At 43.5% G+C, this 19696-nt stretch overlaps 1 protein-coding gene across 2 annotated transcripts in view; it reads right to left on the bottom strand.

Annotated features, from left to right (window-relative positions):
• Window positions 1–8989: 8989 nt before the first annotated feature.
• Window positions 8990–19696, bottom strand: part of Tox3 (TOX high mobility group box family member 3) — a 108820-nt gene continuing 98113 nt past the window's right edge. For both annotated transcript variants that reach the window (XM_006255189.4, NM_001399200.1), the window contains exons 5-7: window positions 16307–16534; window positions 14586–14666; window positions 8990–10997 (exon numbers count right to left, since the gene is read on the bottom strand). In XM_006255189.4, coding sequence (XP_006255251.1) covers window positions 10242–10997; window positions 14586–14666; window positions 16307–16534 — 1065 coding nt within the window. In that variant the 3' untranslated portion in view covers window positions 8990–10241. The remainder of the gene's footprint in view (window positions 10998–14585; window positions 14667–16306; window positions 16535–19696) is intronic.

Here is a 19696-nt window from a genome sequence, read left to right as displayed (position 1 = left end):
GCCAGACACAGCAGTTCCTAAATACATATGCATATGATTATGTGTGCTAGCAAGGAAAAAAAAGTCAAGAGTATCAGAGTAAAGCCTAATTGGGCAAAACCCCAAGCATCCCTACTCACTAAGTCCTTGCTCACTCCTCCTCAGGGGAAGCTGGTTCCCAAGTTCTGTACATGTTGCTCTTCTCTTTGAATTGGGAGCAATGTTGGCCCTTTACCAAGCACAGGAAATTGTGAGACAGCTGAGAATCTCAAAAAGGCCAGAGCCACACAGTCAGGCATAAAGGTACTAAAGCCATGCATCCCCACCCTCCTCCTACTGAGCCAGAAAGCCATGTGGAAACACCCCCTCTGGGAAGTCTATCTAAAACAGGTTGTTTCCTTCTGGGCTTGGGACATTAAGCACTGGTCTCCAACATAAGAAGGAAACGTACCCTCACTCTCTCACATCTAAGGCACAAGGTGTCCTGCCTTTTGAGGCCTGGCAGAGAAATATCCAAGGGTACTGTCACCTAGGAGATGAACTGGGACCAGTAATGTTCTCCAGGTTCTTGCAGTCCTCTGCTTCAGACATCATAGAAACAAGAACAATGTTTACCTATATAAACACACTTATAGCATAAATACACTTAACACCGCACAGACCTAAGAGTGAAAATCGGAATGTCAGTCACAATGTTTGCCTCTAGTTATCAAAGTCTACCAATGGTCCTAGGTCCCAAGCAAAGAGTTCAACTGAGGAAGAGGGACCAAGAGGTAGCAAGGATTCTTGTGCCCCATTTATGTGACTTTAGAGTAAAAGGCTAGGCACTGGAACGATGGCTCAGTGGTGAAGAAAATGCTTCTTGAGCAAACATGAAGACCTGTGTTTGGTTGCCCAGCACCCAGTGAGAAGGCTAAGTGTGGTAACTGTTCCTGGACAGAGACTCTCCGTGGCAAGGCGGAGCTAGGAGGTTTTAAGCGCCAGGATCAGAGACCTTGTCTCAAGAAGAAAAAGAAATAGGTGTAGATGTGACTGAGAAAGACACTTGACTTGCACCTCTGATCTACACAAGCACATCATGCCCATGTGTGGGCATTTGCGCACATACTACAAACAAATTCAAAAGGCTACCACTGAAGCCATTCTTTCCCATGTGCTGCTGTCCCCAGAACATAGGTTCAGGGACAAAGAACTGCTTATAAACACAATTAAAAGGAACTTTTACTTAACATGTAATAAGTGAGTTTCCTTTTGAGTTGTTCTGAAGCCTGGTGGGACTTGAGAAACACACCTCACCACATACTCCTATTAGAAGGTACCAGATCTTCTAAACTCACCATCTCTACCCAGAAAGATTAATGTAAGGACATGCTGATGTGACTGACATCTGTCCCAATTTAGGCCAGTCTGAGTTCCCTTTTCCAATTTGGAGCAACTAAGCACTCTCCACACAGAGTGGCCTGTAATTTTTATCTCTTATAAATGTTAAGATATTGCTATCCACATCTACCCATTCATGTGGGCAGCCTGATGAGGCCAGCTTCTGAGGTCTCACACGTGACCACAAACAGGGCTTCCTACCAAACCTGAAGGGAACTGGCTTTTGCCAGTTGAAGAAAGAGAGCCCAGACAAGGTTTGTAATTCTGCCAAACCTTAAGTAAGTTTGTAAACATCATCATAGAATATGCTACGATGTTTACATCACATCTTTTATTATTAAGGGCTACTGTGGAAGTAAGAGCAGAGCCTACTCCTTAAAATATTTTTATATAATAGCTATGGCATTCAATTATACAATACTAATTGTGCTAACTGTACCAAATCCCAGTCTGTTTTACGACTGCTTCTCACGCTGAGCTCGCAAACTCTACATAAACACCATCTGTATCAAACATAAAACTCTCAGCTACCCTAAGAACACAGGCTTACCCAATGTAGCTTATTAATTCTGTGGCTAGCCAGTTTCATGGCTGATGTTTGAGTTCTTACCAGCTACCTCACGCAGATGACCTCCCAGTACTGTGAGCTCTCTGTCGTTGACTTACCGGCTGGGTGTCAGGGTACCAAGGTTCATTGCAAGCACCATGACCCAGGTGCCCAGAATGCTGGCCCAGATTTGCACAATTCATTTTGCATTGAATGCATTTTGTTCTGCAGAGTTTGCTAATTTCCTGCTTTTCGAGAGGGAGAGAGGGAGGCAGGGAGAATTTGGGGAGATAAACTAGCCAACAGTGGTACATCCTCAGTGCCCCTTTGTGGAGTGCTGGCAAGGTTGAATCTCCAGACCTCAGATGGAGCTTGTTCCTTGCCATAAAAATTATTTTAAAAAAGGGTGGCTCCGGCGGGGGTTGGGGGAGGTGTAGCTGCTTAAAACAAAATTCCGAAGTGCTTGTCCAAAACAAGGAGAAACTTTACTGAAGAAGCGGAACCAGAGAGTATCAGCAAAATGCTTGCTTTTTCTGTCTTTTTGTTTATGTGTTTGGTCCAACAGACAACCAGTCGTCCCTGGCAGCATAGGAATGTAGACACAATCTACAAATGAACAGAAACATCTTAGCAGGAAGAAAGTCAGTTGAATCCACCAAAGATCCTCTGTACATGTTCTCCAATGCACTGTGTTGGGATTGGCTGTTTGTGTCTAGCAGTTGATGAAGCTCGGGGAACTATTTCTGGGCTTCTGATGAGCTAGACACCAATATGATCACCAAAACTTTAGCCTATTTAAATCTTGTAATGTTTCACTGACAGAAGTCCTGATCTCCCTGCCAATCAAGATCTTAGGAGCTAAGCTACTTTGGGGAGGGTGCTGGTGGCATGGTGGGAAGGGCTGGAGAGACTATAGAGCAGAGGCATGAAGTCAGGTTCTGCTGTGGAAATAACTGTGGCTGGGCTTGTGTTTATTGGCCAGACGATTTTGAACATCATTAACAAGTTGCCAGTTAGGTGTGCCAGCGCTTGGGCATGGTTTATAAAAATGTTATTATGGACAAAACAGTGCCTTTTCTTCCAGGTAACTGTCCCGACAGGCAAAGATGGATGTCTCAATTTGGCATCCAAAAGCACACAAGAGGTCAGACTGTATGTAGGTAATTTCCTCAGATGCTCTTGTTTGTCCCCAGGGCCTCCATGTGCTCAATACCAATTACAGAGGAGGATTAAGAACAGGCAGAAAGGGTTGAGGAGTAGCTCAGCAGGCCTGAGTAATTTGGACTAAGATCTTGTGTCAAATTTGCAAATTACCAATTAAGGCAGGTTTAGGACATGGCATCATTTTCGCTCCCTGTGACAAAGGGAAAATTAAGACTCTCTCTGCACTTTAGAGGGATGACAGCAGTGACATATAACAAGAAATGTTATCAAAACGCATCGTTCTTGGTAACAATATCCTTGGATGCAAGGCAAATGGATTGGAAAGAAAATGTAGGGCAGAAATCTGAAAATAAACCCAAGACCCAGATCTCAAAATAACCACTCTGGTATTGAGTCTAGATAAGTCACTCAAAGAGCCGGCAAGTAAAGTCCCGGATATTTGCTCACAAAATGCTCGTGGCCAGCCTTCCATCTAGGCCTGTTTAGAATTCTAGTCTACCCAGTCTTGGCAAGTGGCCAGTTACAAGGTACTTTTAGTCTTCTTTCTAAAATCAAGACAATAATAAAATTTGTTGACAAGGGACACAGATTGCATTTGACAAGTAGCTGAGTCGAATCCCCCATACCCAACAAGGGCATGTATTTCTCAGAGATGGAGTCATCAAGGGTGGTGCAGGATGCCTGCTACACCTTTGCCAGGGACACATACTCCCTCTACCCTCCCACATTAAGCAGATCAATTCTCTGGGCTCCTTAAATCATGCACAACAATGCACTTGGCTCTCACCCTATACCATCTTCCTCAAAACTTCCTCTTTCTTATACGTGTGAAGCAATATATACTCTGCCTTCCCATTAGCATGGCACCCAGCGTCCTAATACTTGAACACAAGTCAAAGCTATTTGCCAGAATACAAAATAATGACAGAAAGACATTATGGTAGCGAAAACAATCAGACTGGAAAGTATTCACACCAAAATAAAGTGCCATGTGGCACTGTGCCCCATTGAGAGAACATGGGTTAGGTGGCACTGCTCTGGCTTGCTGCTTGCCTAGCCATGAGGAAAACATGGATTAATTACTCTGTTTAGTGTTGTGATGGATTTCTGTCACCCATCTACACCCACGAGCATCTATTACACGTCCTACACACTGATACATAAACACACATACAAATGCCATGGCCATTCAAGCACTTGAAAGTGAATAAAATTAACAGGGCACTAGAGTGAATTCCCACCGTCCTTGTGCCTGTGCCTCTTGTAAATAATTAGGGGTAAAAGCCACAGCGTCTTTCCGTGCCTCGGTTTCCTTGTCTGTTAGGTGTTAACTCCCACCTCCCCTGGCTGACAAACGGAAGAAGTTATTCATGGTAAAAGGCTTTGTTTGGGAAGTGCAGCGCACTCTATCATGTTGGAGATAATGAGGCATTCTACAAAAGGGCATCATTCATTTGCTAAGAGGTGTTCGTCCACACGCCATCCTCTGTCTGTGAAGCTTCTTCTTTGAAACTGAATTGAGACTATAACCAACACCTCATGCAAACCCCAGGTGCTGCCTGAGGTTTGACTCAGCAAACAAAGCCAGGCTTCTTTTCATCCTGTCCTGTTGAAGTTCAAGCTCTCAGAGGGACTTTTATTTTTTTAACCAGCAGTGAAAATAGCTTTTTTCTACTTTTTTATAGCAGACGTGAAAAATAATCTCTCTTGATGCTAACGTAAGAATAAGGCCAGTCTATTATGACCACCGAGGAAAAGGAAAAGGCCTTGAGGGTGGGAGCATGGAACAACGTGGAAACCCAAATAGCGAAGAATGCACTCAAATGGGTATTTTTTCCTTCAGGTTTACATGTCAACTGGGCCACGCCCTTTTTTTTAGTCAGCCTTGCCTTTTACATATGAGCACCTTCAAAGCCCAAATCAAAGAGTTCCTCAGCAGATCATCATCAAAGTCCCTTTCCTGGACTTTCTTTCGCTCACCTCTGCATGAACAATGCGTGTCCTCATCTTTTAGCTCCTCTTCTGTTGCCTTCGATTGCCAACTTGAGTCGTCTCTTCGGCCCTCCCTTGGGCTGGAGACACCTGCTCTTCTAGGTCAAGATTTCCATCTTGGCTTCTGACAACCTCCCAGCCCCTAAGGCAGCTCCTAAACGTCGCTAATTTCACTCAGCTTTCTCTGCTACCCCTAACCTATTGCAATCTCTCCCTTCCCTAATGAGAATTTTCATTCTCTCAGATTAAAAAGGAAATCACGCACATTTGTTTCCTGTCTCCTGTTGGCACACCTCATCATTCTATGTGGTGGGACCATCCCTGCCCCAAGGGGGAGAAAGAGAAACTCTGATGAAGGATGGCCTGTTATGATTTTTTTTAAATCTTTATTAGGAAAAATTTCAAACATATACAACATAAACAGAAGGTGCTATTTATCTCTGCCTCTCCTTTGGGACCCATCACAGGGTTCTGCATGCTGCAGAAGTAAATTTAAGTAATTAGGGCCTAAGGCAAATGGAGCCGTCTGCCTGCATATCTGATTCTACATCTCCCAGGTGGCTTAGCGGCTCTTCAGTAACATACACAAGCAAACACCTGTAGGCTTGCCTTCTACACAGATGAAGCTCGGTCACCAGCTTTAGCAGTCAGGGGACACATGTATTCTTGAGGGTGAGTTTGAAGGATATAGACAAAAACTTACGTGGTTAAGAATATTTTCTAAGAGATTCGAGTCTGGTTGAGTAGAACTTGTGCAGCATTTGCAGGACAACCGATACTTCTGAGAGGTTCTCTTGGATCAGAAATGTGGGTTTCTTCTTCATTACGTATTACTGCTGACAAGAAGTCACGTTTCGACTACATTCTAGTCGCTTCCCCCACAACCTCAGACTCTTATGCCTATTATTTTAGAATATTCTTTTAACCTTGAGCCTACTTACTCATTAATTTTCATGTTTCCATTGTGTGTGTTAAAGAGCAATGAATTCCTTAAAGAGTGTGTGTGAGTGTGTGTGAGAGTGTGTGTGTGTGAGAGAGAGTTTGTGTGCAAGTGTGTGTGTGTGTGTGAGAATGTGTTTTTGAGTGTGTGTGTGAATGTGAGAGTGAGTGTGTCTGAGTGTGTATGTGTGTGTATGTATGTGTGAGTGTGTGTGTTTGTGAGAGTATGTGTGTGAGAGAGAGTGTGTTTGTGTGCAAGTGTGTGTGTGTGAGTGAGTGTGTGTGTGAGAGTGTTTGTGTGCAAGTGTGTGTGAGTGTGTGAGAATGTGTTTTTGAGTGTGTGTGTGAATGTGAGAGTGAGTGTGTCTGAGTATGTATGTGAGTGTTTGTGTGTGTTTGTGTGTGAGTGTGTGTGTGTATAAATGTTTATGTGTGAGTGTGTTAGTGTGTGAATGTGTGAGTGTTTGTGTGTGTGAGTGTGTGTATGTGAGTGTGTGTGTGCGAGTGTGTGTGTGTGTGTGTGTGTGTGTGTGTGTAGCAATGAAAGCCTTAAAGCGAACAAGAATTCCAGAGTGATGGTCTACACGTCCATGCTGTGTCATATGCCATTAACTCAAATGAACTGTACAGTCCATTATTCTGTTAGTGCATGGAAGATCAATAAGTATGGGGAAAACCCCACCCCAGCTCTCTACTTTCCCATCCGATTCTACTAGGGCTGAGCCGGATCATGCTACTGTGGTGTGTACGGCACGGCGAAGGCAGGCAGGTGGTGCATAGACACCATTCAAGCTTGGCCTATTCAGTCCCAGCTCCTCCAAGGCTCCATTCATGCATAGCAAAACACCATCTGGTCCTATTTTGCCTCCAGCAATCACAGCTGACCAAAAACGATAATAACAGCTGTTGCAAAACAAAAGCCAAACAAAGAGGGTGGGTGAGGGGGAGGAAAGGTTAGATTGAAGTCCAGAGCTGAAAATGCTCTGTGAAGTGAGGGGCCGGGAAGAGACCATTCAGACGTCAGGAGCCCGCTGAGTGGACAGCAGAGGACTCCTACTTAAACTTGAGATATTAATCCATCTGTCTCGAAAGCCTTCAGACCGCCGTCAGGTGGTAATATATTGCAGAAATTATGCTGCATGAAGGTATTTAAGCTTCTGTTCTTTGAGTCAGGAGCTAATGATCCCATGTCAGCTGAAAATGAAAAAGTCCTTATGCTTTTTCATCAGACGGCCATACAGGTGAAGGCAGAAAGAGAGCTGGGTTAGCCTGAGTAGTAAAATATCATCCCCACAGCAGGGAAGAGACAAGGTGTGTGGGGTGGAGACAGGACGCTGGCAGAGGGAGAGCCTCAATATCTGTGGAACAATTTAGGGGCCTAACTCAAGTCAGGTACCATGTTTCTCACGCAGGTTTTTCTCACCCAGATTTATTTCTGCCCTACTAAAGAAAGAGTACGGAAAACCTTACTTAAATTCAGAGATGGAAACCAGTCACTCACGTAAACGGAGGCAGGCATTTTGTGACTCCTGATTAAAACAACTGGGTGGCAAGAGTATGGTCTTCATTACAGAATTCAAATCTTTTGATGGTTTAAATATACGGTTTTTTTCCTGGGGATTAATTTTTTTTTAATTGTAGAAATTAAACTATCTCATTCTTCCCCTGGAGTTGATCAGAGGTAGCTTTATATAATTTGATGAAATGTGATTTAAAACAAAATCTAAGATTTAAAAACAAGACAAAACAAAACCCCTTCCGTAATGGCTCAGACAGCACCAGTCTGTAACTGCAAACAGTGGCAAACAGACTTCACTTGCAATTAGGGCTCATCACTAGTGACATTTTTTTCCCCAGCAATACTTCATGGGTTTTCAAAATGACAATTATAGAACTAAGACACAATTACTGTCACATGTAGTTTAGCAATTAATGTTGAAGACATTTGTCTAAAGGTCCCACAACAGAATATCAAATGGTTCTTATTGCTATGTAATGCTGGTTCCCATTCACAAAGACCCTTTGAGCGCTGGCTCTGCTCCTGACGGGTCTGCTGCAGGCCGACCACTGCTTTGGGGAGCACAATTGGCTCCTTGTAGATGTGGTTAGGCATCTTTCTAAGGCTGTTTGAACACTGATACCTGTCAACTAATACATCTTATGAAAAGCTTCAATTTAGACATAAATTTTTCTACAGCAAGAAACCTATAAATTTATAATTAGAATCTCTCGCTGTTCAATATTTGTACATAATACAGAGTATGAGAGGATTATGAAATATTGAAAGCAAAATTCATTATTCATAACCCACAACATACAGTAAATATTCTTTGAAGTACAACAACTTTTGAAGGATCCATATTCTATTACTTTTTGGACATCTTGCACACAGTAGCAATGGCCGCCGCCATGCTCGCCCGCATTCTTTCCAGATTAGGATTCTAGTCAGGCTTGACACTTGCTGTTTTTAATTTTCATTTTATCATAAGCAGTTTAAGACTGTTGCCAGTGGTAATTTGCAATTTTTATCAAGACCTCTTCATTACAGCTTCTGACAGGACAGATGCTGTAATTAATCATGCAAGACAACTGGGGATCATGGTCACGCAGCTCTCAAAGAGAAGCCACCACAGAGCAGACCAGAAGGGGGAAAGTGGGCACCAAAATTCTGATTTTGGCCTCAAAATCAGGATCCACCATTTATTTTAATAAATGAACAGGAGACAACTGTTTCTTTGCCTTATATAAATATATCTGTAGCTTATCTGCATTTTATTTGTAAATTATCTGCATCGAATTTATATCTTAACAAAAAGATAATTACAAAAGTTTTCCCATCTTTTTTTCGGGGCCCTGGAGTTTGAGTTGTAAAATCCAAATTCTTGGCCATGAATACTGTGCTTTGGATGATAATGGAGGAGAAGGATCAGCCAGGCAGGGCTGGTCAGTGCCATGTTCCCCGACTTAACGTATTCAAGGGACCAAAAGTAAAATTTGACATTCCATTTTATTTGCAAAGTGAACAATGTCCTTGCTGTAGCATCAAAATACAGTCCACGGATTTTACTGAAATGTGTTTATTCTATAGCAAGATAAAAGCATTTTTGTTTTAGTTAAGCAAAATACAAACAACTTAATTGCTGCTATCATAACTCATAAAAAAGTATAAAACAGCATAAAAACACAATGAACAAGGTAGCAATGAATGGTTCATGTCACCAGTGTTTACGTTAAAGCCTCGTTTAGGAAAACTTTACAACACATGATAGGAAAACTTACAACTTGGAAAGAAAATATTTACATTGATTATTTCAGATGTAGTGTGCCTTTTAAATATTCAATATTCTACCGGTATTACATCATAATAAAAACTCTCGCTTTTTCTTTTTTAAATCTTAACTTTTGTAATAACTGCTTTCATTTAAGTGCATTTTTCCCTTTTAAAAATACAGTGTTTTTAATTTTCCCCAAACTCATCACTCAAAACACGTAATATAGTATTCACATTTCTTCTAATCGGAATGGACATGAAGGGCTAACGGTGGCTATAGATATTGTCACAACGTATGCCGTGGTTTGATTCAGAGAAGTCATGGATACAAAGTAGAAGTATGTAAATAAATCAATCATTGAATCTAATCGCTTGCAATTTTTTTTCTGGACAGATTTAGGAAAAAAAATAAGAGCTTTGGCAAAAGTCTGTGATTTACATTATTTTTCTTCATGACAAAAAAATGCCATCAACTATTCCCATCATACAAACGTTTGTATGAAACTGGATCTGCAGATTTCAGGTAGTTATGACTGTGCTTTGTACTTATTTATCTTAGGGCTTCGGAAGTTCAAATAGCCTGGAAGTGTGGGTCGCTCACTTCTGGAGAAATAAGGCCATCTTTTTTGTTTTGTTTTTTTTTTCTATGACTCGGAAAGGCCAGTCTACAGTCATCGGTGTGTCCCAGGAGTCATTAAACAGGTTGATTCACATATTGTAGGTATAGCCTGAATAAATAAAAAAGGCAGCACATGACAGAGCGCAGCTTTCTCGTTTAAAAACAAAGTGATGGACAGTTGGCTAAAGACGCTTCCCAGCTACACTGCAGTTCTTATTGCCTATCTAATAGACACTTGAGAGGATCTTTTGATCTGTTACGCATTCCTGCATAACCAGAGTCAACTGACAACTTCCGGTCCGTATACCTTCCCTCCTGCGCCTCACTCAGATCCGCATGCCTCGTGCACCTTAAAAAATACTGACCTGCGGTAACACTTGAGTCTGTGTCTGCGACTGGATTTGAGGCTGGTGCTGCTGAGAGGCTGGCTGGGGGCTGCCAATGGCGGGGATGGGGGACGTGATCTGTGAGGTGACGGGCGAGTGCTGCCGGGGAGAAGGCTGAGACTGGTGCTGCATGTGCTGCAGCTGCTGCTGCAGCTGGAGATGCTGCTGCAGCTGCTGCTGCAGCTGCTGTTGGCTGATCTGCTGCTGGAGGTGCTGCTGTTGCTGCTGCTGCAGGTGCTGTTGCATGTGGTGCTGGAAATGCTGTTGCTGCATCTGCTGCTGAATCTGCTGATGCATCTGGTGCTGCTGCAGCTGCTGCTGTTGCATCTGCTGCATCTGCTGCTGCTGCTGCTGTTGTTGCTGCTGCTGCTGCAGCTGCAGCTGATGTTGCTGGGTTTGTACCGAAGGGCTCACCTGCGTGGAGGATACTGAGCCAACCATGGTCGTTCCCATGGAGCTGATAAGTGGAGCCCCAATGTTCGAGGGCATGTTGGCTGCAATGGTGACTGATGTGACAATCTGGCTCATGGGTAGTCTCATGGTTAAGGGTTTGGGGGCAATCGACCTAGGGAGTGACTGCGGGAGAGTCTGAGGTGAAGCCGGGACTGTCCCATGTTGAGACAGTGACGTGTTCAGAAGGAGAGAGGATGTCAGGTTGGTTGATGCCAGAGTCTGCTGGACAGAGCGGATAGTCTGGGCTTCTGCGGACTCAGCAGCAGCCTGCATGTGGAGGAATCAAGTTGCAGAATGTTACGCTCTACAAACATAAACTGACTTTAAACTGACTCAAAACCAGCCACCGCCATCCATATCCCCCCATCTCCAAGGCCTTGGCCATGAGTCTGTCTATGCACGTTCTAGAGGCAGCAGAGTCAAATCAAATCCGCTCTACTCCACTGTGAGTCTGGCCGTTCCCAGTGATACCTTCGCTTGTTCACGGGGATGGGACGACAGCGAAGCTGTCCCAAGTCCATGCTGATGTCCTCAGTGATGGCCCACCACCCTTCCACTCACGCCCTCTCTATCTAGAGCTGTCACACAGCCAACTGCAAGCATGCAGCTCCTTCAATCGGACAGAAGAGCAGGGCTCCATCGGCAGGGCTCTCTGAGATACAGCTCGCCTTTGTATGTCTCTGGGGTTTACAGTTGGTTGTTACACAGCATTAACCGGGATCAACCACAGCTGATATACATTTTAAGAGTAACAAGTTTTCACTCTCACCACTCCAACCTCCCCTGTGAAGCAACACATACTGAAAGACAATGGCTTACAGCTCTACCAATGCACATCTCCAGACCTTTGAGAATGTCTACTCGTTCACGTCTTCTGGTCTAGACCACGGCACGATGCGGTACTGAGCTTGTAGAGAGGCTATGGTATGAAGATCCATCCGGGCACTGTGCATTCACTCTGTCTCTGGTTCTTGGGGAGTACTTTGGAACTAACAAAGAGATTCCACCAGAAGCCCGAGCCACTAGAAACTGTCCAAAAACTCCATCTGCATGACTCCCTCAGTGACCACTCAAATGGTAGAAAACCCTAACCGCATTCTTCAGACACCAAATGGAAGCAACTGAGGACTTGAGAAGTTGCAGGTTTAACAACCATTTCCGAAGGCCCCTAGACTTTACCGTTGCAGTCACAGATGAAGAGAGACCATTAAAACACCATACAGTGTGATAACTCATTAAACGCTGTTGATAGATCTATTCCATTCTCTGCCCAGAACACACAATTCTGCAAAAATAATTTCTTTTACACATGCTAAAGTGGTTGGAATGTTTCACCTTAATGAAACTTTCACCCTTTATTATTCATAAAGTCATTTTTTTTTCTACTTTGTTTGCTTCGACTGTTTTTGGTGGTGCCCGTGGAACCCAGGGTCTCCCGCATGCTAGACGAGTAAACTGCCTGCTATTAAACTATCTTCCCGTCCTTTGGGATTCTTCTTTGCGTTGGGGGGCGGGATGTCACAATCAAAATCTTGAGAGATCGTTAGTGATTTTAAAATTACTTCTGGATTTTTTTGTGACTCGGATTTATAAAATTCTGCTACTCCAGGGAAACTGAAAACGGCTTCATGTAGAGTCACCCAGTGAAGCTGGTGGCTCTGTTTAGACACACCGTTGTTAAGCACCATTCTTGTAGGGAAACCCTCTCTTGTATAAAAACCCAGTGTGACTGAATGTTACTGGAGGGCCCTATTCTAAAGGTAGACAATACTGTAAGTATTAGAAATGGTTAGAGAACTCATAAAATAGAATACACACCATTTCATAATAACTTCTTATACTCTAATTTTTTTTTAATCACCAGGCTAGTTTTAAGGTGGAAACTATAATGGAAACTGTTGGCACTGGCCAATAGTACCAGGGAGCTTTAAGGTGGCATTTCAGAGGTAAACTAAGCTAAGCTGGGTTAGTGACTATGGAGGCACCTGCCAGATATACTCCCTGAAAATCTAACTGTAAGACTCTGTTAACTTCTCTGAAGATTTAAACTCAGAGGACAGTAGAGTTACAGCTTGTGGTGGGAGTTCTGAGCTCTGCACACAAAGGTGTGTATTATTGGGACTACGATGCAGATCCACTCTCTTCTCTTTCACTGTGGCCCACACAGTAGAAGACTAAGATCTCCTGCCTCCGAAGACTCATTGACCCGATTTTTTTTTAAATGACTCTACCAGGTTTTGGTTTTCATTCACCCTCATCATGAAGGTAAGTCTGGGAATCTTCGATTATCATCTTTTTAACTTGTGGCCTCACAAGCAGAGCCGTTCTTCAGAAGAATGGAAAGTAGCCACCCTGTGCCATTGGATGCTGTCCCCTGGGAGCTCTAGGTCCCGGTTGAAATTCTTCTGAATATGTGTCTCAAGCATGACTTTAGTTCCTTCCAACTATCTAAAAATAAACCCAAGTGCATAAAGTACATTTGGAAATAGGTTGGGATCCTGACTGTAGTCACAATATTGAAAATGATCCCTTCTAAGTCAAACGCAGACGAGAAGGTCCTAGTTGTGGCTGTTTTTTCCCTTTGAGATAGTGGTTCTTGGTTTAAATTCATAGGCGGTCAATTGCTGACATCGTCATGCAGAGGTCACTGTGATTGCCTCTGGGTGAACCACAGCAACCTGGTCCACCTGAGAAGTACACACTACTGTCTACCTACTGGTGCCAAGCTACTGATCAACTACACCTCTAGGTGGTTCTATGCACCGCAATGGCCATCGTCCACACAACCTGCTTTCCAGCCACTGAGCATGAGTTCAGACTCAGTGTACTTTTCAATATACATCTTCCAGAATTTCATAAAAGGGGTTTTGTTATTGACCAGATGTATTTTTTCTCTTTCTCTCTAATGAGGTAGGAAGTGTCCTAAGAACTGTCAACAAAGGCAGGAGGCCCTCTTGATCTGATGTAGTGCGGCTGCCTGTGGTGACTCATCGTACGAAGAAGAAACAGCTCAGGTGAGCAAGAGAAGAAAGGGAGGAAGGCCTTTCAACGGGGCTTTGAGGCATTATGGACTGGAGATAATGATGATAAAATAGACTTGACTCCTCAGAAAAGGTAAGTCCAGGACAAAAAAACTGCTAGTCCAAACCATTTGTCCCAAAGCCAGTCCAAATTGTAGAAAAGCAAAACCCCTCAGTAACTAAAGGTTAAAACGACAGTGTAAGACTGTACGTCTGGTGGTGGAACTCAGGGAGAGAGTGCTTGCTTAGTATGTGTGGGGCTTGGTTTAATCCCTAGGACTGCCAGTAGACAGACAGACAGACAGACAGTCAGACAGGCAGGCAGGCAGGGTCTACATTCCTTTTGGGTGGATGGAATAATGACCAAGAGCAGAGCTTCTCTGAGATATAAATGCCTTTTAGAGCACGTCACTGTATATTCTATGTATAATGCACATACTTTGTGTCTTAGTGCTTGGAACACGATTTTATTTTAAATAATCATGAGGCTTATTTATTTATACGATGTGAAACAACTGGTCAAAATGCACCACTGTCCATCACAATAAACGTAACTCCCAGAGAACGCACAGCATGTTCAAAGGAGCACCTCCAGTTTCAAACTGCAGACATTAACCCAGATCCAACTCCCCACCCAGGGAAAGAACAACAGGCTATTTAAAATTATCTCTATGGCTACAACCACAGATGGAGAGAACAGCAAGTCCCTTAGCAGTGATTCAGCGGCTTACAGGAGCCCCTCGTGTTCACATGGTCAGGTGGGTAGGGTCTTAGGAAAGCTCTCAGGAAGCCACACTGAAGGTTCCCATGCACAAGGACAACTCAGCACTCTTACCTTAGAAACGAGGCTGGCCCGGTAGGCAGCCAGGGCCTTCAAATATTCTTTCTTGGCAGCTTCTGTTTTCCTTTTATATACCTATTAAAATAAGACCACAATTAGCACCATCCGCAGGCTATAAATTCTTAGTTATAAACCTGCTGCATAAATTAGGTCACGTAAACAGAGCTCACCTCAAAGCTTCAGCTCCCACCTTTGATTTTTCACACACACACACACACACACACACACACACACACACACACAAACACTCCCTGTCTACCTACACCCAAGCCCAGTTTTGATGATATTTGATGATCAAAAGGGAGAATGATCTCAGGTTGTCACCGAGGGACTCTTGCTAGACAGCCAACAAGCACTGAGTACCAGTTTTCTGCAAATGGCTTACGAGGTTTCTCCATCAGTGTCAACTTTCCCTCACATGACCTCTTATACTGCACCAAATCAGAACTTTAATGCCAAACTCGAGGGGCTAAGGAGATGATGGTTTAGCAGGTAAAGGCGTTAGCCACTGTGCCTGAATACCAGAGTCCCTCGAGCCCACATGCTGGACCTGACTCCTGAAAGTTGGCCTCTGACCACCACATACATGATGTGGACCACACCCATGGTGGCCCCAGAATACAAAACCAACAAATAAAAAAAAAACGTGTTTTTTAATTAGACAAAAGAGAAAAGATGTAGGCCTCTCAATCTTGGGCTTCTCTTGGAGAAAAAGAAGAACGAGAAATCATAAATAATGCAAGATGGGAGAGCGCCATACTGAGATCAAGGACTTATGTAAGGACTGGTGCGTTACATAAGATTGGGGCTTCATTTTTCTTAAAGAGTCTGACGGCTGGCGGTTAGAACAAAGTTAAGATCTCCGGAATCTGTTAACTTTGTGGCAGTAATTTCCTAGCTCCTTAGAATTCCATTTGGGGACAGGCATCAGTGTAAGGTGTATGGGAATTAGCTCGTTGCAAGCAAACAGGCACATTCAATAGCTGTGCCATTCCACTGAACAAACCGAGGGAATGGGTTCTTGACGTACATTTCTCCACACCCCCTTCTGAAGCCATCATCCTGTTTCATCACGGATAGGGGTCTGTTCTCCCATTGATATATAAAACTCCTGTTAAAGGTAATTGGAGTTTTATGCAAGCAGAGAGGACAAACCCCAAAGCACCCCCATTCTTCCCTTCATTTGTGCTGAGTAGTTAAAGAGGGAGCAGGCCCCCGAGGAAATAGCTCCCACCAGCATAGCCAATCTCTGAATACCTCTCACACTACCTAGCTTTCAAATGAACTTGGAATAAAATTTCAAATGCCCGGTGACAATAATGAGACACACAGAGGCAGCTTCAAAGTTTGGAAACGCACCAGGATAGCGCAAGAGTTCAGAAAGATGATCAAGGGGAAAGCAAGCAGGACGGACCTAATCCCTTTGTAGGGTCCTTTCTGAACAAAGGGGGAGAATTCCACATTATTTAAAATGAAAAGATTATCATCAAAAGTTTATGCTTGCAGGCTGCTCGCCGGGTTTCTCCCGAGTCTCCTGTGAATGGATTCTGAACATAGACCCTTAAGTTGACTAAAATCAATACAAGGTGAGTTGTCTGGATTTATTTGTGTGTGTTTTCATTCCGTAGCTTAGACAGGCTTTCTTAATCATGTTAGACGCAAAGAATATTCTGGTAGCTTTTAAAGTCCATGCCCATGGCAGATGCTTGTCTTACCTGCTTTTGCTCCTCTCCAAGGCTGTCCCACATAGATGCTACAATTTTTGAGACTTCTCCAAAGGTCGCATTGGGGTTTTGACCTTTAATTGCAGCCTGTGTATCTCTGAAAAACAGGGCGTATGCTGACACTGGCTTCTGAGGCTCGTTGGGATCTTTCTTTTTCTTTTTCTTTGGAGTCTTGGGCTTCTTGCCAGAATCTGGGGCTGTTCTTTTCTCTCCAACGGCCTGCAAAGCAGGAAGAGAATCCGCTGCTTAGAATAAACTTGCAGCAAATGCAGCAAGACCTACTCCAGGCCACAGTTGCTCTTTGAAGGTTTTGTTAAGCATCTTCAACAGATGAATTACCGCCAAAAGCGGGGGAGGGGCACGCTTGCTTAGAGTTAACTGGACAGCAGAGATTAGCATTTAGAACACTGATTAATGAGACCAGGAAGTAGCTTCAGTATATTTGCAACATATGCTTTCCATGGCAATTATGAGTAATGAAAGCCCGAACACTCTGTACCAGGCCACGCTATCTATGTACAATGCTACACACACACACACACACCACACACACACACACACACACACACACAGAGGAGAGCAAGACAATTCACAGTGAGATGGTTTAAATGAAAACCTAATAACATTTTGGATGTGGATCATATTAGCATATTTTAAACAAGGCCCCTGACATAGTTACACGCCATCTGTATGACTGGTCGGAATTGATTTTTTTTTGTATGGCTGATTTTTCCCCCCCTTTACAAGGAGGTTGCCGTGCTAATGAGCCTCTGGAAGTGCAAACAGAAATTAGCTGTAATCACTACACTTGCACAATAAAGGAAAGGTCATCTTTATTTTCTAAAATAATAACTTTATAAAGGACACAATAACAAGAAATATAAAAATGTCAATGCCACTTTAACTAGAGTTAGGAAAGAAATGAATACTCGTCGTAACATTAACAGCCTGGGAAAGAACACAAGTTGATGCTTAAAACCACCGAGGCTAACAGGAAAGCCACGCGAAAGCTCTCTGTTGTACAAGGTAAGTCACCCCGAATGCACAGCACCGCACAGAGACACATTCATGGTGTGGACTCTCAGGTCAGAGCCCTACATACGTAACGGGTAGAGATCCCAATCTACACACAGCCAAGCTTCCTATTCACGTTCCGCTGTCACCTGCTATTTACTTACTGGTATGTTTATTTTTATTATTTTATGCGAATGTATATTTTGCCTGCATGGGTGTTAATATGCCACATACATGCACTGCACATGGAAGTCAGAGAGCGTTGGGTCCTTTGGAACTGCAGTTACAGAAGGTTGCGCATGGCCATGTGGGTGCTGGGAACCAAACCAGTCCTCTGCAGGAATAGCAAGTGCTCTTGATCGCTGGACTATCCTGTGAAGACACTATTACCTGCTTTTCACTAATCATATGATAAGGATAACCATCCAGGAAGGAAGGTAAATGACTCCCCCACCTCCGCTCTCTCTGACCTAGGTTACAGTTAAAGTACATTGAAGCTGGTTTTGCCTGTGGTAATCTTCATCAAGAATCCCCAAATGTTTGAGAATATCTTCTGAAGAGCCAGACTCAGGCCTGATGAACAATAATTGATTCAAATTTGGATCAATTTGGATTTTTATGAATGTGAATCTTGATGCAAATATTATGAGTTTTAAAACTTTCTAAATGAGGGGCATTTGGGCTTTAATCCAATTGCTAAGGGTTCTTAGGGAGGAGCTTAAGCAGTAAGCTTTCCTGCAGAAGGCTACGTTTCAGTCTTTGACGACCACCGTCTGCCTTCTAGTTCATACTGTTTGTGGAGTGACAGCCACATCTACAAAGCTTACAAATGGACATCACTTCCCTTCATTCTAAAAGACCAGTCTTTGGAACTTACACGGTTAATTTGATAAGTCCATAGGCCCTGTTGCCTTCTCTTTTTTCTCTAAATTTTCAGAGTAAGCATGACTTGTTTAATTCTACCCAATGCCTGAAACCTGGATGGGGAAGCAGACCCCTTTCAGGTAGATACTTAACAGAAGCCAGGTTTTCTTTCTGTACAGCTACAGTCACGTGTCCCTAAGTTCTGAGGCCTCTCTTGGCAAAACACAATTTGTCCTAACCACCATTATTTTTTAAGACTTAACTAGAAATGAAGAGTCTTGGAATTATACAACAGATCGGAATACATTCTGTGAAACAAATAAACAGCTAGAATAAAATGCTAGAAAAATGCCTTTGCTGAAAAGAGGTATATGATGATCATTTTAATCCTCTTTTATTGGATAATTGGTACTAAAGGTAACAAATCGGTCTTCACATAAACCTAAACCCTAGGTTAAAATGGAGTAAGGCAGGGTGGAGTCATCTGGACAGTTTCTGTTTGACAGGGGACCTGAGTGCATGAGAGTGGAGGGAAAGACTGCAGCTGGTTACAAAAGGCTGGCTACGCAGCCACGACCCATGCCTCCTTTTCTTCACCCAGTCAAGCCTCTGTGGAAAAGGATATTACTCACTGTGCATCAGTCAGCTCAGAGCCCAGCCCAGTGCTCCTTGGACACTGCGGGCCCAAACCTTAAATCCCCTCCTTCTGCTACCTCGTTTCTAGCAACCTCCTCTTCTTCCCTTTGCTGGTTACCATAACAGTGCTCAGAGTTCTGGCCATATTGGCTTACTCCTAGCATTTCTTACGCTTGGTTTCCAACCCTGAAGTTTTATCTCTGAAGTACTGAGCTCCAGTCTCAAAAGTAAGCACCTTAAAACTCGCCACCACAGGCCAACCCCATCCACACTGGCCATCAAACCGAAGTCCGGTTTATCTCTTCCACTCTATCATCGAATCTGAGTGATCCACCCTCTTTGTGAACATTGGCTAACCTGGTACTCTACAGCTAGCTGTTCCTTCTGAGGATGAAAACAAAGGAGCGAGCATAAAGCTTTCCTCTAGGCAACCTCTTTTTCTCTTGAGCCTCCCTGTGCACTGTTGTCTGCAGACACCCAGAGTGGTTCTTCTAAAGCATCCATCCAATCATGCCATCCCTGAATACACATGACCACCCTCACTTATCACTGGAAGATGCCACCTCACACCCATGTTGTTTCTTCCACCCCATACCCCCCCCCACTGTATCAAACTTCACAGCATTCATAAAGGGACACACGGTTCCCATTGCTATTCATTTTTTCCCTGAACTTGAATGTTAACCTCGCCACACAGACATTTATGCGTCCTCGCAGACTACAAAGACAACCTTCTCAGTGATGTCTTCCTCAACTCACAAGTCAAAGTGGCATCAATTATGCCACAAATCACGTCTGGAACTAGTTTTAACTAGTTCAGAAACAATGAAGAATTCCTTTGGCTCTCTCTCTCTCTCTCTCTCTCTC

Source organism: Rattus norvegicus, chromosome 19, assembly GCF_036323735.1.
Source record: "Rattus norvegicus strain BN/NHsdMcwi chromosome 19, GRCr8, whole genome shotgun sequence".
In the NCBI taxonomy this organism is placed as follows: domain Eukaryota; kingdom Metazoa; phylum Chordata; class Mammalia; order Rodentia; family Muridae; genus Rattus; species Rattus norvegicus.
The sequence above is the reverse complement of the archived record's forward strand: the minus strand, read 5'-3'. Positions and strand labels throughout refer to the sequence as shown.